The 21,940-nt window shown below is 38.2% G+C and overlaps 1 protein-coding gene across 2 annotated transcripts in view; it reads left to right on the top strand.

Annotated features, from left to right (window-relative positions):
* GFPT1 (glutamine--fructose-6-phosphate transaminase 1) overlaps positions 1 to 21,940 on the top strand; it is a 57,728-nt gene that overhangs the window by 25,239 nt on the left and 10,549 nt on the right. For both annotated transcript variants that reach the window (XM_045446320.1, XM_045446319.1), the window contains 6 exons: positions 2,992 to 3,097; positions 5,016 to 5,179; positions 6,359 to 6,454; positions 11,037 to 11,134; positions 15,619 to 15,739; positions 16,134 to 16,291. In XM_045446320.1, coding sequence (XP_045302276.1) covers positions 2,992 to 3,097; positions 5,016 to 5,179; positions 6,359 to 6,454; positions 11,037 to 11,134; positions 15,619 to 15,739; positions 16,134 to 16,291 — 743 coding nt within the window. The remainder of the gene's footprint in view (positions 1 to 2,991; positions 3,098 to 5,015; positions 5,180 to 6,358; positions 6,455 to 11,036; positions 11,135 to 15,618; positions 15,740 to 16,133; positions 16,292 to 21,940) is intronic.

Below are 21,940 nucleotides of genomic sequence, written 5' to 3'. Positions count from 1 at the left end.
ATTTATTTTTTTAAGTTGAAATCATGTAAGATACATTATTACAAGTAAGATGCTTACATTGAGAAAAGAGCATTGTGTGTTAGGCTATTGTAGATTGAATTCAGTGGTAGTTATTTGAATACTGTATCCTAACTTCTCATAAAATTATGTTTAAATGGTCTTTATTTTATGCATGACACTTTACTTTTATATTCAACATCTTGATTGCTTTGTTTGAAATTGGAGTCTTTTTTATTGTTTATGTTTGAAGTTTATTATTTTTTTATAGGACTTTCAGCCATACAAACTATGGATCATTTTATTGATATAATTAGACCCCCCAAAATGGCATGCTCTTTTCATTTACTTATTAAAAGCTTTACATGTAAAAGATAGGGAGTGGTAAATTTGGAAAATTGAAACCCATATTATTAATGTATAATTCTTGGTTTCTTGAAAAAAAATAGCAAAGGACTCTAAACCTCTTCATCTTTAGATAGTGGCTGCTTTAGCTTTTTTATCTAAAGCAGAAAGTTACTTCCTTAAATAGCCTTCGACCTTGTAATGGTAGGATTTCTTCTTACATTCTCCTCCCTCTCCTTCCCTTTTCAGAAGAAAAACTAGTTTACCAATGAGGGTATAGAATTTTGGATCCAGAGTTGCAGATTTCTGTTAATAATCCTGCTCCTGTATACATTACCTTTGTGTTATTATCTTGCACATTTTCTTAGACTGCTTTTAGAAATAACGGAAAAACATCGGCTAAAGTCTTAAGAAGTTAGACGAGAAACTTATCATGAGACATTTTATTTAAGATCAGGCATTGTATTTTAGTGACCTTTATTTCTCTGGTTGCTAGTATGTAGATAATGTGTGGCTCAGCAAAGTTTCATTTAAAGAGTTTAGCCTCTTATTGAAGAGGCTGTGTAAAGGGGAGAACACGGGATGGCTTTTAGGCTTTTGCTATTTTCTCCAGGTGTAACAACGGACAAAATAAAGGGGATGGTCATAATTGTGTGCCACTCAAATCAGATGAGATAATTGTACGGCAAAACATTTTATAGATTGTAACAGTTGTATAGGTATCAAGTGGTAAATGTTTTTTTCATTTAAATAGGCAATGCTATCTTAAATCCTTCTAAATAATATAATTAAATATACCTTGTCACTCAAAGAGTGACATTTGGAGAAGGAGTATAGTGAAACTTGATACCTTTAGGGCATTTTATAACCAAAACTGTTTGTATTTATTTTGAAAATGTAGGTGCTGGGCTATCCTTCTGCGTGTTTTTTGATTCACTTTTTTTACAGTAAAATTCATTCTTTTTGATGTGCAGTTTCATGAGTTTTGTCAAGTGCCAATGGTTGTATAACCACCACAATCAAAGGATAGAGCAATCCTGTCCTCTGAAAGTTCCCTCCAGCTGTAGCTCAGGAGCCAGCCCTTCCTTGTTCCCATTCCCAGCCCTTGGCAAACACCAATCTGCTTTACCCTTCTGTAGCATTACTTTTTCTAGGATGTCACCTTACACGTATTTTTTAAAGTGTAATATCTTTTTGCTGTTGAATTTGAATGGAAAGGGCTGTTTTATTTTCATGTCTGAAACACACCAAATAAGCATGGATTGTGGAGAACTTTGGGTGTATATTTTTACAAAAATTTTTTTAAGTTTATTTTTTGAGAGAGAACACGAGTTGGGGAGAAGCAGAGAGAGAGGGAGAGAAAGAATCTCAAGCAGGCTCCATGCTGCCAGTGCAGAGCCTGATGTGGGGCTTGAACCCACGAAACCACAAGATCATGACCTGAGCCGAAACCAAGAGTTGGATGCTTAACTGACTGAACACCCAGGCGCTCCTGGATGTGCATTTCTAAGAATAATTATAAGCAAGTCTTTTATAGACATGCATTTTAGACGACAGGCACAATATGAATTTTTGCAGGTATATTTATAGTGTCCTCTGGCCGTTGTGTCCGTAGGTTATAAGGTCTGGTATGTCCTGATCTCAGGTAAAGGTGCTTTTTTGTCTCTCTGACATTAATATAGATTTTAATATATGTGATTTTTAAAAAAAGTCTTTCTAATGTGTCAGACTTCACTTTGCTTTCCAGTTTTGACTTTAGTTGCGAATGGGCAAAAAGGAAAAAAAATTCATTCATGACTTGACATATTAAGTAGAGATGCCATAATTCTAAAGTTCTAGATTTAAAAGGATATTATTGCAGGTAGCTAGTCTCTCCTTTGCTGTCCTGCCCACTGGTCCTTTGTAGTGTATTCAATAAACTTGTATCTCTTAAAAAAAAGTATATTATTATTGCAGAAGGATTGTATTTTATCCTGACTTACAAGAAATGTAAGCAAATCCAATTTTAAGAAAGAAGAGATTCTGGTTTTATAATATTTCCAGTCCTTAGCAGTAGGTGCTATATATGGTATACCATGGTTAGAGAGTTTTAAGTATCTTTGTTTTAAAATCAGAATTAGTGTAGACTGCAACCTGATTTGTTATGCTGACTTTTAAAACCTAGAGAAGTTTTGTTATCAGATAGTAAAAATTAGTATGCCACTAGTCTTCACTTTATTTTTCATTGCATAATTTTGATATTTTTAATGTAATTTTTATGATAAGTTTAGGTACACAAACTTATATGTATTCTGTCAAGTTATGTATAAGGTTAAATTAAGATTAGGCCTATATATACTTTTGATTTAAAAAAAAGAGTTAGTGATATTAGTGAATTATTTGCCTTTTACCTGGAAAAGAAATAGTTAAAACATTTGTAATGTAACACTTATCTGCCACGCTCTCTTTGATAGTTGCTATTTCACTCTACACTTTTTGTCTGTTCTTGTTGGCTTATTGCATGGAAACAAGGTGACCTACCTAGCATTTTTAAATTGCTGAAATTATTTTGTGTTGCTATGTTTTTTGTTGATTTTGAAGAAGATTATGTGTATTTCTATATTGGCCATGATCTACATGTTTGCTGATTGTGTTACCTCTGTGCTCTAGGGAAGGACAAGAAAGGAAGCTGTAATCTCTCTCGTGTGGACAGCACAACTTGCCTTTTCCCTGTTGAAGAAAAAGCAGTGGAATATTACTTTGCATCTGATGCAAGGTGAACTTCCTTCCTTGATTCAGAGAATCTTAGCAAAACTTTTCATGTTATAGAAACCAGAAGTCATTTTGTATATATCTCGTTATGCTGTGTAAGAGAATTTTGTCAATTAGGGAAATATAGGTGCCCTTTTTAGAAATGGGTGTCCTAAGAAAATTTTTTCTCTCAAGTCAAAGCATGTAGGTCAGTTTTCCAAGAAAAGATAACAGTACTTGAGACTTGTTCTAGCATATTAACTGATATCTTGTATATTTTTTGTCTTCTTTTTGGAGCCTTAGCCAGCTCTTACAGGGAGGAGAGATTTTAGGTTGGAATTTAGAATAGAATGGGTTAGTGTCCCACCAGTTACAGTATAGTTGCTAAACCACTGTAGTTTTAGTCCAATAAGGACACTCACCTTTTTAATTCAGAAGTAATACGGATTATAATCACTTTTATAAAAGAAATAGTACTAGACTAAGACATTTTGAGTGAAAAATACTGTGGGATGCTTAGATGCATTTATAAACGGAGTACTAATAGTGATGAGGATAAAGCAGAATTGTTCACATTGCCAACAAGTATTTGGAGTCATTTGTTGTGCCCTAAGGGGATCTAACGATGAGATAGGTCGCAGGTTAGATCATGCTGGGAATGCATTGTCTCAGTGGGGGAACAGGCTTCACTGTTGCCTAATTTTTGCAGGTGGTTAGTTAGTGCTGGGATGCTTCATTGTTGTCATTAAGTAGGTTGGTCAGACTTGACAGTTATGGCTTAAACTAGAAATTGCAGAAGCTTATCCTTTTGTCGTTCGCTCAGACACTCATATTGAACACTCTGAGCAAAGCCGTGTGGTAGGCTTAGGAGATAATGGTGAGTAAAAATAAAAATATACTTGTCCCATGGGTGCCTGGCTGGCTCATTCGGTGGAGCATTCGACTCCGGATCTCGGGTTTGTGAGTTTGAGTCCTATGTTGGGGGTGGAGATATTCAAAAAATAAAAGAAAATAAAAATAAATAAATAAAATAATCCTTACACACACACACACACACACACACACACACACACACACACACACACACAACTTGTCCTTAAGGAGCTCTTTCTTATTGGAGGAGACAAATTTTAATCAGTCACACAAGTGTAGAATTCCACCTGTGACAAGAGCTACAGAATGCCTATACCAGGGTGACTTACACTCCTATGGGTAAATTTCTGTAAGGGAATGACACTTGAGAGATAAAAACATATTAGTAGTCGATTAGGTGAAGAGATAGAGGGAAGAACATTCACTTTCTGTGAATTGATCAGTATGTGAGAACTCAGGATGGGTAGCAGTGTGGCTGGCATAGAGAGAGGAAGTTTGGTGGGAGTGGAGGCTGGAGAAGAAAGTGGGGTCATGCTTTGTGCTTTGTGGTTTTCTGAAGAGCCAAAGGGAAGCCATCAAGTGTTTTGTTGGGTGAGGGAGAAATCTTGGTTGGAGTTGCCTTTTGACATTCATTTTGGCAGAAATGGAAAACAGATGGAGGGAGATTAGAGGGCATGTGGTTGGATAAGTTAGCAGGTTCCTATGGTGGTCTAGCCAAGAGCTGATGGTAGCTTGAACTGGTTTGTGGTGGTGGACATAGAAGCTTTGAAAAATATTTAGGAGTTAAAATTGGAGGATTTGGTGATAGAATGAGGAAGAAATAGCCATGCTTTCTGATCTGATCTAATTTAATTTGGTTTAGGGTGTTGCACAGAGATCCTTTTATTCATTGTCCCTAGTTAACTGCCCACTGCCCTGTAGGGAATGGCCTTGGTAACCAGAAAGTTAACAGAGATACTCCAGGATGATAGGTTTGTATTTTAACCATGGTTTCTGTGTCTTAATGATAGTTTTATTTGTAATAATCATCCTTGATTGTTGATTGTATTATCTCCTTGAACATTTTATAGTGCTGTCATAGAACATACCAATCGCGTCATCTTTCTTGAAGATGATGATGTTGCAGCGGTGGTGGACGGCCGTCTTTCTATCCATCGAATTAAACGAACTGCAGGAGATCACCCTGGACGAGCTGTGCAAACCCTCCAGATGGAACTCCAGCAGATCATGAAGGGTGAAAGTTTTTGTCGTGTTATAGCTTGGTGTTCTTAATGGGAAGGAGACACGGTGTTGACTGAAACCTTCCACATGATGAGTGAGGGGATAACACCAGGGAAAGGGATGTTTCTTTGGAAAATTATCTGCTGGTCTTAAAGTAGTTGTCCTTCAAACTAATTCATGGTTTGTTGTTTTTGATGTTAAAAACACGGATTGAGGGGCGCCTGGGTGGCGCAGTCGGTTAAGCGTCCGACTTCAGCCAGGTCACGATCTCGCGGTCCGTGAGTTCGAGCCCCGCGTCGGGCTCTGGGCTGATGGCTCAGAGCCTGGAGCCTGTTTCCGATTCTGTGTGTCTCCCTCTCTCTCTGCCCCTCCCCCGTTCATGCTCTGTCTCTCTCTGTCCCAAAAATAAATAAACGTTAAAAAAAAAAAAAACAAAAAAAAAAAACAAAAAAAAACACGGATTGGTCATTGAAATGGTTCTTGATATTTTTAAGATACTTCATAAGCATAGTTTGTGTTCTGTTCTTTATTCCTCTCTTATTCTCTCTGTGCTTCAGTTTTCTCTTTTACAGAAGGAGGAAAATAGGACCTACCTTGTTAAGGTTGTTTTGAGGATTAGTTTATGTAAAGCCTTCAGAACAGTGCCTGACATGCTTAGTGAGCCCTACGTACTGTTTGCTCTTGTTAACTGTTAATGATTATTGCCATCGTGGTTTTTATTCTCCTCCTTTGTCATGGGGTCGAGGTGGGATAAATGCTGACGTTTATTGCATAACTGTTATAATATGTCAGGTCTTTCCTATATTAATCCACATGACAATGCTGTGAAGTAGTTGCTGTTCTTACTTTATAAAGAATTTCCCCAGAGCCATTTAGGTGGTAAAGGATAGAACCATGATTTAAACCTAGATCTGACTCTAAAACTTAAGCTTCCCACTCCCTGTTTTGCTCTCACTGCATATTTTAGGTATGAAGTTAATAAAGTGAGTTTTTCTCCTTACTTATTTTTCTTCACATAGGCTAAAATGTCATATGTGAATATTGTACTCTAATGCATGAGCCCTCTTTTCATTTACTAAGATGATGTTACAGGAGGCAGACTTTTAGTTGTGTACAAATTTGTTATTTTATATTATATAAATATATTGTTATTTTATATTATATAAATATATTGTCATTTATATTACTTTAGGCAACTTCAGTTCATTTATGCAGAAGGAAATTTTCGAGCAGCCAGAGTCCGTCGTAAACACGATGAGAGGAAGAGTCAACTTTGACGACTATACTGGTAACTACATGCGAGTTATTATTTCAGAGTCTTCTGTGGGGCTTGACATTGGCAGCCTGAAAGTTCATTGTCCTTTATAGCTTTATAGAAAACTGTGACTACAGCCATCAGTGGAGTCCAATCATCCTTCACAAGTCCTTCAGTGTATTATTCCACTGATAGGAGATATACCTAGAATAGTCAGATTCATAGAGACAGGTGGTAGATTAGTGGTTACCAGGGGCAGGGAGAGTGGACAAAGAGGGAGTTGTTACTTAATGCGTACAGAGTTCCAGTTTGGGAAGATGAAAAAGTTCTGGAGATGGATGGCGGTGATGGTTGCACAACAGTGTGAATGTGCTTAATGCCTCTAAACTGAATCCTTAAAAAATGTTAAAATGTTAAATTTATGTTCTGTGCGTTTTACCACAATAAAACAGGGGAGATAATAACTAATGGTTGCCAGAGGCTGAAGGGAGGGGGTGGAGAATGACTGCTAATGGGGATGGGGTTTGGGGCAGGTGATGAAATGTTCTAAAATTAGGTAGTGGTGATGTTTGCACAACTCGGAATATACTAAAACCCACTATTTGTACACTTTAAAAGGGAGATGTTATGGTATGTGACATCTCAATAAGGTGGTTATAAAAAATGTAAAAACAAATGGCTGGAAAGTCACATTTGAAAGTTGTCAGTTAAAAGAGTATTAGGGTGATTTTCCTGGGGTGGGGGGAGTCCTCTAGTGTATAATTAAAAACATTGAACTTCCTTCCACTTCAGAAAACCTTTAATGGGCACTTGCTATATACCAAGGACTGTTCTGGGCACTGGTTCTCCTCTCTTTGGGAAGCTTACATGTATGTGCTCAGCCTAGATTTTCTCTTACCAGTATCTAGATGAGTGAAGGTGTGAACCTCCTCACAGGTTTTCCGGGTGTCTGCTTAATGCCTTTTGAGAAAACCTGTCCCTTCCTGCCTGTTTAAGATAGAGCTGAGAGTGCCACTCTGGTCGTATTTCTGGACACTCTGTCTGGACCTTGTGTCACACGAGTGTGCACACCTTGCATAGATGAGTTTGAGATGGACTCTCTGTGGTCAGAAGATAGATAAACTATTTATTGTGAAATCACATTTTTGGAACACTGCTCATTCATTATGACAGTTTAGTAAACAGTTTAACAAGCCAACTGGGCTAAGCTTCTTAGCATTAATTAGTTTTTGAGAAATAATAGCTAGTGTGCAAAAGATCTGTTCCCAAATCCGTGTGTCATATGGATGGTATTAAGTGTCTTCTTTATGTTGTGTCCTGTTAATTGATTGAATTCTCTGAGTAAATGCTGTCTCTGTATTTTTTTATTTTTTTATTTTTTCTGAGCAGCATCAGACTTTCAACAGGAGAGATTTGTTGAAGCTGAATTATAAACTCAACATCTGTGTTCAGGACACCATGCTGAACATAACAGGGACTATAGGGAAATTATTTCTAATATGGTCTCCTCTTCGAGGTTTTTATAAATCTAGAAGCAGAGTGAATATATAAGTATTTAAAGAAAGGTAAATATGATACCTGGCATTAGAAACAAAGTTTAATGTTGAATTAGGAGTAGAGAATGAATCAGTCTGTGGCTAGGGGCTTTGGGGCCAGGGAAGGCCTCATGAAGCAGGCAGGCATGAGTTTGAAAGATCTGAAAGGTTTAAATAGGTGGAGATGACGTGGGAGCCTTGCAGTTGGAAAGAACAGCATTAGCTGAAGGAGAGATAGTGGAAAACCATCAGCAAGCTGTTGGCGGAGTAACGTGTAGTCCGGTTGTCCACATCTAACACTTGAAGCGGAGTAAGGAACATTAAGTCTGGGAAAGAAGGTGGGAGGAGCTGCCAAGGGGGGCCTGGAATGCTCTAAAGTGGGAGGTGCAGGGGGACCGCCTCGTGTAGAAGTTGTAGAGCTAGCAGGAGGCTTAGAAACCAGGGTGATAGAGCTTCACTGGATTGAACTGGGTACCAGTCTGCAGTGTGCACTGGAGGGACGAGAGGCCGAAAAGCAGTCACCAGTTCAGGTGTTGTTCCATCCAGGGTGAAGCGAGGGGAAGGAGAGGGGAGAAACGGGAGCTGCGTCTGCCAGTGTGGGGCTGGGAGGACTGGGAGCGTCGCAGTAAGGACCGCCTTATGGTATTTATGGAAGGAAGATCGGGGAAAAGATTTAATTCATAAAGGAAGACAGTGAGATAAACTTTGAGAAGTTCATGATTTTATTTATTTATTTATTTATTTTTTAACGTTTATTTATTTTTGAGACAGAGAGAGACAGAGCATGAACGGGGGAGGGGCAGAGAGAGAGGGAGACACAGAATGGGAAGCAGGCTCCAGGCTCTGAGCCATCAGCCAGAGCCCGACGTGGGGCTCGAACTCACGGACCGCGAGATCGTGACCTGGCTGAAGTCGGACGCTTAACCGACTGCGCCACCCAGGAGCCCCTGAGAAGTTCATGATTTTAAAAAGCACTCTTCTCAATGTTATGTTCCTCATAAAAGTTCTGTAATACAAACAGGATAGCTGTTAACTTTTTTTTTTTTTATCAAGGCAAGGAAATTGAGGCTCTGTCAGTTTGAGTGTCTTGCCAAAGGTCACATTGCTGGTCCCTTTTGGAGCCGGACTAGGGTTCGGTGTCCAGTGGTGATCTTGAAATGCTCCATCCCTGCTCCGGTTCTCCGGGCACTCTTATTGCTTCTAGTAGCATGGCCTACCTTATCAGAATTAGGCTTCTCTCGAAAGCATCATCCATTCAGACCTTGGATGACTCCTTCCAGAACTACCTCAAACCTCCCTCAGCCAGCAGGGAATTTGCTAGTTTTTAGGGAACGAGTTGTCAGGCAGCTGATCTTACCATCTTATTTCCCTGTCATTGGTCATCTGGAATACAAGTCTCCCTGGTAGTCTCTCTGCTTTTATACTGAGTCATCTTCACACTGTTGCCGTTGGATGACCTGAACACAACCTCTTGATATTGTCTGCTTTCTTCCCAGACCTTCCAATACGTGCCGAGGTCTGTGGAAGAATTCTGCAGGCAGAGGTGCACGAACCTTTGTCTAGTGCAGAAGCCACAAGGAGGCCAGTCTGGCTGCAGCGGCCAGGGTGGGAGGGAAAGTACTAGGAGATGAGGTCAGAGTTAAGCAGGAGACGGGACATGTGGGCACTTGAAGCCATAATAAGGAGTTTAGATTTTATTCCAAGTTACTTGGGAAGCTGCTGAAGCTTTTTGTGGTTTTATTTTATTTTCCAATTTGCTGATTTTTTTTTTTTAAATGGAGAAATATAATACACCCTCTCAGTACTGAAATTTAAAAAGGAGAACATAAAGTTATTCAGAGAAATAAAAAGCAAAACATATGCCTTGGTTTTACATTATGTCCAAGTAAGGTAGAAAAAAGTGTCAGACGCAGAGGATGCTGCCCGGTGGTGTGCAGGTCTGTCTTCTCAGCCATCCCCTGAACTGCCCTGAACTCGTAGCCACAGCATCTTGGGTAGCAAATTCACTTGGTGGGTGCTCGGGAAATATTAGTTGAATAATGGAATGGACGTTGAATGAAGATTTCTCATAGGTAGAAAAGTAGCTTTTCGTTGAAGTATTTCTAACACAAGAAGCCCTTAGAAGAACACATAAATAGCTATAGAGACAGAAAGAGGACAGACTCATTGGAAGGTTTTGAGATCACTTTATGGTTTTAAAGAATCACTCTACAAGGTGGTTTTATTCTGTGTGTGGAGAACAGGCTCTGGGAGGTGGGGATAGAAGAGAGAGTAGTTAGGAAAGCGTTGCTCTTGTCTGGGGCAGAGATGTTAGACCACATGATGGTATTAAAGGCTCCTTTTGAAGGTGTGCTCACAGGACCTGCTGGGGATGGATGTGAGGATGGATAGGGGCAGTCGAGGGGCACTGCCATTGGGTGCTTGGGGGTGGCATTTACTGAGATGGGAAGGACTGAAAGGAGAGGGTTTTATATTGTGTTCAGTGCACTGTTCTGGGTGGGAGCAGTTTGTGTGGGAAACTAACATAACTAAGTGTTTTCCCAGGTAGCTTAAAGAGGTATAAGTAGATATAATAAAATTCACCATTTTTGGTGTATAATTCTGAGTTTTGACAAACTTCCACAACATGATCATAACCATAACCTCTACAGCCATCAAGATGAAGCACGGTTCCATCACCTTAGAAACCTTCTCATGCCCCTTTGTGGCCAGCTCCTTCCCCACCCCAGCCATCACCATCTAGCAGTCTCGTCTGTGTCCTGTGGTTTTTGCCTTTGAGAGAAATTTTAATCTGAAGAGAGGAATGGAAAAATGACCAAACAGGGTAGAGTGTGATAAAACCAGAAGTGTGTGGGATCCCAGAGGGGTAAGGTTAGTTATAAGTTTGGGGGAGACAGTTAAGTTGTGACCTATTTAATTTCATTTTAAAAACCATACAGAACTGTGCTTCCCAAGAGGAGTGAAAATTCTTTAAAATGGTAGTGTTGTTCCCAGATTGGCTGTGGACACTCATGAAAAGTGGTTACCTATTTCAATATGGTTCTTTCCTAAATAATTATATACACAAATTTTTATTTCAGTGAATTTGGGCGGTTTGAAGGATCACATTAAGGAGATCCAGAGGTGTCGGCGTTTGATTCTTATTGCTTGTGGGACAAGTTATCATGCTGGTGTAGCAGTAAGTGGATTCTTAAGATTTTCACTGTTTGATGTTGGATATTAGAAGGTATCTGTAACACACCATGTAAAATTATGCTTTGTTATATTATGTTGTCAAGACCAAAATCAGGAGGCATTTGGGGCAGAAATGTTAACAGCTGCTTGGAATTATTTATCAACAGAAGATTTGCTTTAGAAAGGTCCTTAGATATCCAGGTAGACCACCTGCAGTGACTTCATGGAAGGCCAAGGGTCGGAAAGGTTTTCTGTAAGAAAAACTTCTGTAGGAGCAGTCGTTAGGTTTTGCTTATTATTATTTTCTTGACTCAGACAGATGGCTGGTAATGTGTTGAGCCTCAACAGGATCTTACTTGGTAGGCACATTTCTGCAAAGAAAGAAAGTCTTCTTTTTGTTCTTTAATTACTTTGGAAGGTAAATTTTTAAAAAATTTTACTTAGAAAATGCATTCCAGTTCTATTCAGAAATAATTGACATACATCATTGTATAAGTTCAAGATGTATAGCATGATGGTTCAACTTAGGTATATTTTGAAGTGATTACCACAGAAGGTTCAGTTAACATCCATCTTCTCATAGAGATACCATAAGAAAAGAATATAGAAAGAGATTTTTCTCTGTGCTGAGAACTCTTAGGATTTACTCTCTTAACAGCTTTCCTGTATATCCTGTACAGCAGTGTTTCTTGTAGTCATCATGTTGTACATTACATCATTAGTGCTTTTTTTTGCCAGTACAAAACTGGCAGTTTGTACCTTTTACCATCTTCTTCCAGTTCCCCCTTTCCGCACCCCTACCTCTGGTAACCACAGGTCTGATCCTTTTTCTTTTTAATGAATTTATTTTTATTATTCATTTTCTTATTTATTTTAGATCCCACGTATAAGTAAATCATACAGTATTTGTTTTTCTTTGCGATACTTATTTCACTTAGCATAATGCCTGCAGGGTGCATCCATGTTGTCACAAGTGGTAGGATTTCCTCGTTTTTCATAGCTGAATAGTATTGCCGTGTGTGTGTGTGTGTGTGTGTGTGTGTGTGTGTGTGTGTGTGTATACCACAACTTCTTTATCCATTCAATAATTGATGGACACTTAGGTTGTTTCCATGTCTTGGCTTTTGTAAATAATGTTGCTGTGAACAGGGGGGTGCAGACATCCTTTCAAGTTAATGTTTTCCTTACCTTTGGATATATTCCCAGAAGTGGAATTACTGGATCATATGGTAGTTCTATTTTTCCCTCTTTGAGGATCGTCCATAGTGTTTTCCATGGTGGCTGTACCAGTTTACAATCCCACCAACAATGCACAAGGGGGAAAATGTCTGTTCAGGTCCTTTGCCCGTTTTTTAATTGGGTTATTTAATTTTTTTGCAGTTGAGTTTTATGAGTTCTTTATATATTTTAGATATTAGTCCCTTTCACATACCTGGTTTGCAAATATTTTTTTCTCATTCTGTAGTGTACTTTTCACTTTGTTGATGGTTTCTTTTGCCATGCGAAGCTTTTTGGTTGGATATAATCCCACTTGTTTACTTTTTAACTAGCTTTTTGTGGTTTAGGTGTCATATCCAAGAAATCATCACCAAGACTCATGTCAAGGAACTGTGTTCCTGTGTTTTTTTCTTGGAAGTTCATGGTTTCAGGCCTTACGTTTAATCTTTAATTCATTTTGAGTTAATTTTTGGGAAGCTGAAATTCTGCATCCAAGATGTGTGTTGGTTGTCCATGCAGAAGCATAGGAATATAATGGTCTTTTAGTCCAGAAAATCAGATCCATGTGTAGTTTTCTTATGAAAAGACCATTTATAATACTGTTGATGTCTTACCATGCTGTTGATGTCAACTCCCATAAGTATAGAAGACCCTTACTCAGTTTCTGCTTCTAGGATTGATCGCGAAGTTTATGACGTAGTAGTTTTTTATTTGCTGGGGCGTAAGTATTTATTATCTGTATTTGTGGGAGCCAGTCATTTAACTAGGGACAGAAATTAGATGATTGTCTAGCGCTTGCATCGCAGTTCTCTTACCCACCCACTCCCAAATCACATGGTCTAAAAAAAGAAAGTCTAGGCAGTATTCAAAGGGAGAGTCCTAAGAAAGTGTTTGTTTTGATCATGGAAATAAAAGAATGAGTTAAAGACATGAGTGTAAATGAAGGACTTGGGCAGTTCACTCTTGGCTTAGATCTATTGTTACTGAGTAAGCCCTTTATTCAGAAGTAAAAAAATTTGATTAAATGTTTCATCTAATGCTGGACGTGAATTTTAGGGCAGAAATTTTATGCTATGTTAGAATTCTCTAATTATGAAATTTGAAAAAATGTAAGGTTTGTTTTGTTTTGTTTTTTGATAGATACTGAAACTACTGTAGTTAACAAACATTAGAAGTCCCTTTGTGGTTTGTCATACAAAATAGTGTCATTAATTCTGTTCTATCTAGTTTTTTGATTTTGTGTGGTTTTTGGTGGAGTCTAAAATGAATGACACATACGCATAGCTGCTTTTTTATGTATGTAATGTGTATCCTGAACAATAACAATCAACTAAAATCATTCTAAGTATAGTTTGCTTTTCAAAATGTTAATTGTCACTGGGTTTTTACAGTGACATGCAGTCAGTGGAATTTATAACAGTAAATTAGTCTCTTAGGCTGAACGTCATTCTGTCTGTTTATAAAGAGTTGCTTCCACTGAAAGAAAAAGACATGTATTAGCACAGATATATATATCTTGAGATTACTTTTGTGGGATATATTTTAAAATATCTGGGAAGTTGCCAGATTTGTATCTTTCTCTTTTTATTTTGAAGAATATAATTCCAATATAAATATTATATTGTGAGGGGGAGGTTTGATTTCTATTTGAGGGAAAACATTTAGCATTTAGGGTCAGTAACTTTGTGTATAATTAATTTTTTTTTTTTTAACGTTTATTTATTTTTGAGACAGAGAGAGACAGAGCATGAACGGGGGAGGGTCAGAGAGAGGGAGACACAGAATCTGAAACAGGCTCCAGGCTCTGAGCTGTCAGCACAGAGCCCGACGCGGGGCTCGAACTCACGGATGGTGAGGTCATGACCTGAGCCAAAGTCGGACGCTTAACCGGCTGAGCCACCCAGGTGCCCCACTTTGTGTATAATTAGTAAGTAAAATACATCAATGGAAAAGGTTAGTTAAAAATAAGATTTTATCTTTGAAGACTTTCTGTATGTGATATTATAACATTGTTAAAAAGTGCCAAACCAAAGATAGAACAAAACTATTGAGTTTACTTTTTTTTTAAGTTTATTTCTTTCTTTCTGAGAAAGAGCAAGTGGGTGCTTGCGAGCAGGGGCAGAGAGATAATCCCAAGCAGGCAGAGCTCGTGCCCCTTAGTCTGCCCTTGTGGAAAAGAAAGTTAAAGGGCTGAGGCACCCTGGTGGCTCAGTAGGTGAGGTGGCTCAGTAGGTGAGGTGTTTGATAGTCTGTTTTTGATTTTGGCTCATGTCATGATTATGAGATTGAGCCCCACGTCTGGGCTCTGCACTGACAGTGTGAAGCCTGCTTAAAATTGTCTCTCTCCCACTTCTTCTGCCCCTCCCTGCTCATGCGCTCTCTCTCTCTCTCTCAAAAAAATAAAAATAAATAAAAAAAAAATAAAGGGCTATGAAGTGAGGAAACCTTTACAGTTGTTTCACTACTGTGAAGGAGAAATGCACTGGTGGGGCAAGAGATGGGGGAGGGGGTGCTTGCGTAAAGAAGCAGGTGGTCTCCACAACAACCAAATGTATGCATCTGTAGGGCCTAAAAATTTTGCTGCCTAAAAGTTTATTTTTGTCTATTGCTTTACATTTCCTGATGATGAGAGTAAAAGGAATTGAATTAGAGTAGAAATTAGCTATACGTTAACTAACTAGAATTTAAATAAAAATTTGAAAAGAAAAGAAAGAGAAATTAGTAAAAGAAATGTTATGATTTCTTTGAATAGAAGCACATTGCCCCCTACTTCCCTACTTCACCCTCCATGCTGCAAAGTTTGGAAATAGTAAGCTTTCTTAAACAAGATTTCTAAAATGGATTGATTTTTTTTGGAAAATGGTACTCTTTGTGGATACATAGTATTTTTGAAGTGTCTAATTTTTCGCGAGGTGTTTATATATCTGTGGCTATCTCATTTGAAATAGGAATTGTCATTAAAAAATTAGGAATTAGGAAGTTAGAGATAACATTCAAGCTAACTCAGAACAGTGCTTTTTCTACCTTCAAAACATTTTATATGTGTGGGTGTGTTTGCTTATAAGAATATATGCATTGCTAACTGTCTAAAGAGACTTGTATAAATGTTAACAGTGCTTGTATGCTGGCCAGTGGGATAGTCTGTATTTGTATTTTCTAACAATGCTTGTTGTATCATTTTTATGAAAAGTATACATTGAATCCAAGGAAGTCCAGTGAGCAAGAGTATTTGAAGTAAGGTCATATGACCAGGTCATCTTTTCCTTGCAGACACGTCAAGTTCTCGAAGAGCTGACTGAGTTGCCTGTTATGGTGGAGCTTGCCAGTGATTTCCTGGATAGAAACACACCAGTTTTTCGAGATGATGTTTGCTTTTTCATTAGTCAGTCAGGTATGCTAATTTTAAAAACTTGAAGGAAAGGGAAGTCATTCTTGCTCATAATCATAGCATATCTTGGCAGAAACTGCTATTTGAAGATAAATAGGTATTACAGATGACTTGACAAGTCCAGATTTATTTTGATATTACATAATTGTTTATGCATTTGTAAAATTAACACATTTTACTCTCAAGGAGCTGAATTTTCAAAGACAAAGTAGGAAAGGAGATCCTAAAAAGTAGGAAGCTTTTATTAAAAGTTTGGCAGACTTATTATTTTAAGTGCATGTTTTAAATTTTACTTAAATGATATTCTTGAAAGTATAGTCAGTTTTTTGTTTTTGCATCTAAGAAACAGGGTCTGCTGATTGCTCTGTGTGTTACTTTTGTCTTCCTTCTTACACAGGTGAGACAGCAGACACCCTGATGGGTCTTCGGTACTGTAAGGAGAGAGGAGCTTTAACTGTGGGGATCACAAACACGGTGGGCAGTTCCATATCAAGGGAGACAGACTGTGGAGTTCACATTAATGCCGGGCCCGAGATTGGCGTGGCCAGCACAAAAGTAAGTCTTCACTTTGTTCTCATGATTATCTAATCATAGTTGTGGTGGAGCACACTAATCTGTATCTTCTGGGTCATTTGTTAGCACTTACAGAACTCATCAAGTTTACTAATCATTGTAATTATTTTACGACTTCATGGTGAGTAATAGATAAAACACTTGTCATTCTCTGCCTCAGTCCCATCTTGAGGGGTTGAAAGGGACAAGTGTATATAACATACTTCCATTTTGAAAGGGCCTCTGCTGGCTATCCATTTATCACTTCTCTTCCTCCTGCCGGTGCCGTGGGGTACATGGTAAATATGATGTCCTCTTCTTTTTTTTTTTTTTTTTTTTTTTTTTAAATTTTTTTTTTTCAACGTTTATTTATTTTTGGGACAGAGAGAGACAGAGCATGAACGGGGGAGGGGCAGAGAGAGAAGGAGACACAGAATTGGAAACAGGCTCCAGGCTCTGAGCCATCAGCCCAGAGCCCGACGCGGGGCTCGAACTCACGGACCGCGAGATCGTGACCTGGCTGAAGTCGGACGCTTAACCGACTGCGCCACCCAGGCGCCCCAGTCCTCTTCTTTTATTAAGGATAGTTAGGGAATTAGAAAAATAACAAATTTAGAAGCATCCAGTTTTTTTTTTTTTTTTTAAAACATCCAGTTCAATTCTAATAGTTTTTGACATTTTGACAATAGTTTATTGACATATTTTATTTGCACACTTATAGTTTCTAATAAATGTGACAAAATGTACATATTACCTTTGAAAGTTTGTAAGGGAGGTACACCTTTGGTATAAAATTTGCCTATTTTTTTTTTTTTTCAACGTTTTATTTTATTTTTATTTTTTGGGACAGAGAGAGACAGAGCATGAACAGGGGAGGGGCAGAGAGAGAGAGGGAGACACAGAATCGGAAACAGGCTCCAGGCTCTGAGTCTTCAGCCCAGAGCCTGACGCGGGGCTCGAACTCACGGACCACGAGATCGTGACCTGGCTGAAGTCGGACGCTTAACTGACTGCGCCACCCAGGCGCCCCTAAAATTTGCCTATTTAAAAAAATAAAAATGAATATCCTATGACAGTATCTATTACTCTTTGGATACTACATCTGTGGAGACTTAAACACTTTTTTTAGGGCCTTAGACTACTTTGCTCTTTGAAATTGGGATATATGTAAATTTAGTATTAGTAATAAAAATAGGAATCTTAGATATATAAATGCAAAAGATATTCTCTTTGCACAAATGTATTACTCTTTATGATTTTAGCATTTCTGTTTTTCTGCTTAAGTGTAATATTTCTTGCTGATTGTTTAATAAGATACTTAGGTATCAGTGAATTTGATTCTAATTAAAGGTGTGTAGAAGATGTTAACATGTGCATAGCTACATTTGAATTTTTTTCATTAGAAAAAAATTTTTTTAATGTTTATTTTTGAGAGACAGAGTGTGAGTGGTGGGGGATGGGCAGAGAGAGAGGGAGGCACAGAGTCTGAAGCAGGCTCCAGGCTCCGAGCTGTTAGCACAGAGCCCAACGCAGGACTTGAACTCACCAACAGTGAGATCACGACCTGAGCCAAAGTTGGATGCCCAACCGACTGAGCCACCCAGGCGCCCCTGAATTTTTTTCATTTTAAAGAAACTCAGAAGTTTTGGGGGGAAGGAGAAATTTGTGATTCTTCTGTAAAAACTCTGAGTGAGGTTTTTTTTGTTTCTTGGTTACTTTGATGTTGCTAACACTATAATTTGCAGAAAGCTGAAACCTGAATTTTCTCCATGTGGTAATTAAAACATGTACGATGTTTGTGCTTGGGTTTCCATTCTGTGCCTGAATAAATAACCAGCCGCCCTCAGCAGCAGCATACAGAGTTTTGGAACAGTGTCCAGACAGACAGCTTTGATCAGGGATTGGCATTCCAAGGCCCCTTTATTCACAACACATGGCGAAACAAGGGCTTCACCGTGGGATATGTGGGATGTGGGGTCACACCACTGGATGGACGCTATTGACTTCCTTTTTATTAAAATCTTTCTTGAACTGTGAGCTGCCAGGGGAAGTACAAGTTTTTTGATTTCTAATTCTGTTTCTCACAGAAACTTTAATTTTTCTCAACATTTTATTACGATATTTTCAAACACACAGCAGAGTTAAAGGAATTTTATGTTAACACCCATATACCTATCACCTAGATTCTACCATTAACCTTTTCTTCTATAGCTTTATTGAGGTATAAATTTCACACCATAACATTCACTAATTTTCGGTAGTGTTAGTAAATTTGTGTAACTGTCACTACAGACCTGTTTTAGAAGACTTACTTGAAAAAAAGTTCCTTTGTGCCCATTTCCAGTTAACCCTTACTCCCGCCTCTTAGCCTCAGCCTGAGGTAGCTATAATTGCTTTCTCTTACTAGACTATGTCATTTTCTAGAAATTTCTTATAAATGGGATTGTATAATGCATGCCTTTTGTGTCTGGCTTCTTCCACTTAACAGGACGTTTTTGAGATTTTTTCATGTTGTTATTTCTAGCAGTAGTTCTCTTTTTTTTTTTTTAATTTTTTTTTTTTTTTTTTTCCCAACGTTTATTTATTTTTGGGACAGAGAGAGACAGAGCATGAACGGGGGAGGGGCAGAGAGAGGGAGACACAGAATCGGAAACAGGCTCCAGGCTCTGAGCCATCAGCCCAGAGCCTGATGCGGGGCTCGAACTCACGGACCGCGAGATCGTGACCTGGCTGAAGTCGGACGCTTAGCCGACTGCGCCACCCAGGCGCCCCGCAGTAGTTCTCTTTTTTGCAGGTCCTTTTAAAAAATCTTTTTATTTTGGGATAACTATAGGTTTATAGGAAGTTGCAAAGATAGTACAGAGAAGTCCATGTACTTTTCACCCAGTTTCTCCAATGGTTACATCTTATGCAAGAAAATGAGCATCTTTTCATAGTACATATTTTAATTAATTTCTTTTAAAAAATGACTTCCTTAAAATTCTTAGTAAGCCTAGCAGTTTAGTCTTTCTTTAATTTTTCTTGGATTCTTTAAGTTTTCTTGGATTCTAAATTTTGTTTTCTTCAATTGCTTTAGACATTCTAGGCTTGGAGTTGTACAAGTTTTGCAGTTTTTAGTAATAGGCTGTTTCTGAATGGCAAATATGTTTACATGTTAATAGGTGATCAAAAAAGTTTATTATTGGTCCTAATCCCTGGCCCCGTGATGGAGCTAGCACAAGAATTCTATAATCTTGATTACAAATCCCCAACTTTGCCTAAAAAACTGTCAGGGCTAGAGAGAGGGTAAGTCTCTCATAATTTCAGATCATAGACAGTTTGTGTTTCTGTAGGAATTGATGGGCGTAAATATGCAGGTTTAGCAATTTTTGTATGTTATTGCAGGTGTTTAAAATTTAACCACAGTACTAACTTTTGTTGAATTTTAAAAATAAACCGATAATAACTTTTTGGCCTAGTAAAAAGTAAAACCAAGTTTAAAAGTTCAGAGTCAACATTTTCCTGGTAAATTCTTTCAAACTTCAGTAAGTTCTAAGTGTGAGGTGTAATTTGCTTTCCTCATAATTTGTTTTCTGGTATATATTGATGAAATGAAAAGCATGAAATTGTAAGTTAAGCTGTAATAAGAATGCAATGGAAAAATATGTGCGTTATTCTATTCTAGGTTAAAGTTATTCTATTTAATATTTATATTTAAAAACCAGTGTTGAGATGTCTTAAGTCCAAATAAGGAAATGTTACTATGTAAAATAACATTTTTACTCAGGTAAAAACCATCTGATTGGTTTGAATTGGAAACAGTTTAGGGATCCCATGGGTCCCAGATACTGGGTCTCTCCCCCTGTCCTGATCATATGTTTTGTGATTAATTGGTTTATTGAAAAATAACTGTCAGTAGGAAAAGGTAGACTGGAAGGGACTGGAGTTTAAGAATACAGATGTGCTCATTAGCCTGGAGGCAAGGGGCTGTGAATCCACTTCAGTGCTGGGGGGGGCGGGGGGGGGGAATCACAGCCTACTGGTAGGACACATGGGAACACGGGGACAGGTAGCTGTGAAGGAATTGTATGAGCAGCTAGCAGCTGGGAGGTCCAGCAAGGGACAATAGGGAGTCTCATTTAACTACTGGGAAGGTAAGGAGCATTAGCAGACTGATTTTTATTATACAGGGGGCTCATTATCCACATTATGACAGGAAAATATTCACTAATGAAGTGATTCCTTATCCAGAGAAGAGTAGTAGAAATTCAGCCTATAATCTACAAAAAAAAAAAAAAAAAAAAAAATTAGAATAAATTTCTTAATGTTAAAATTATATATAGCACTGTAGCTGACCACACCACAATATTCCTAGTGATTTAATAATAAAATATAAGGGGGCACTTGGGTGGCTCAGTTGGTTGAGTGTCCGACTCTTGATTTTGGCTCAGGTCATGATTCCAGGATTGTGGGATAGAGTCCCGTACTAGGATCCTTGTGGAGCCTGCTTAAGATTCTCTCTCTCCTGAGGCTCCTGGGTGGCTCAGTCAATTAAGCGTCTGACTTCAGCTCAGGTCATGATTTCACGGTTCGTGAGTTCAAGCACTGCATCAGACTCTCTGCCGTCAACTCAGAGCCCACTTTGGATCTTCTGTCTCCCTCTGTCTCTGCCCCTCCCTTGCTTGCTTGCTCTCTCTCTCAAAAATAAACATTAAAAAAAAAAGATTCCCTCTGTCCTTCTCCCTCATGTGTGCGTGCTCTGTCTCTCTCTCTGTCTCTGTCTCTCTTTCAAAGTAAATAAATAAATAAGAACCTCAAATGCCTGAAATATAAAATATAGTTTCTCTAAATGACTGGTGAGTTAAAAAGGTCTCAAAACTGCTATTAAAAAGACTTCATGCAAAAATAATGACAATGAACAAACATGGTTCAAAATTTAGAAAGTGCGGCCAAAAAGATCATTAGAAGTAACTTCATAGCATTAAATGCTTTACTAAAAAAGAAAAAGGAAACCCAAAATAGCAGGAGACAAATAATAGAGAAAAATGAATGAAACAAGGTTCTCCTTATTTGCAATCGACAGGACAGACTACCTGCAGAGCTTAAGAATACCAAGTAAAAGATTTCTTAGAATGAAGAAGAATTCATACAAAGTGCTTTATATAAAATATATACAAGATATTTTCCTATAAATTGACAGTGGCTACTTAGAAAAGATATGAGGGGTGTGTGTGGAGGAGGGATTCTGTTTTCAATAGCTATAAAAATACTTACAACTCTACCAAGCAGTGTCTAAGATGCTCCCTAATAAATACTTATTGAGTAGATGAAAACTGTAACTTTACAGACTTTTAAATTTTTAGCACAAATTGATGGAAACGCTGTGTTTCTGGATGGGAAGATTGTTTTGTAAACAACGGACGGATCTGTGGGACAGAATTAGTAGTTCTGCAACATAACTGTAGTATGCTGTGAGAACTGAGGCTACAGGAAATGTCATGAGCCAGTAGAGAAGGGTGGGCTGAAATGGAGGGAAAATTGGCTATTTGTAATAAAACACAAGTTAACACCTTGCACTAAAATAAATTTCAGATGGACTGAAAAGAAAAAAAATTAAATAAAAGGGACAACGAAAACAACAGAATTAAGAAAATTAATAGTACTTAACTGATG

The sequence above is a fragment of the Leopardus geoffroyi genome, chromosome A3, assembly GCF_018350155.1.
Source record: "Leopardus geoffroyi isolate Oge1 chromosome A3, O.geoffroyi_Oge1_pat1.0, whole genome shotgun sequence".
NCBI classification, from domain to species: Eukaryota; Metazoa; Chordata; class Mammalia; order Carnivora; family Felidae; genus Leopardus; species Leopardus geoffroyi.
Note: the sequence above shows the minus strand (reverse complement) of the source record. Positions and strands in the feature narration are given on the sequence as shown.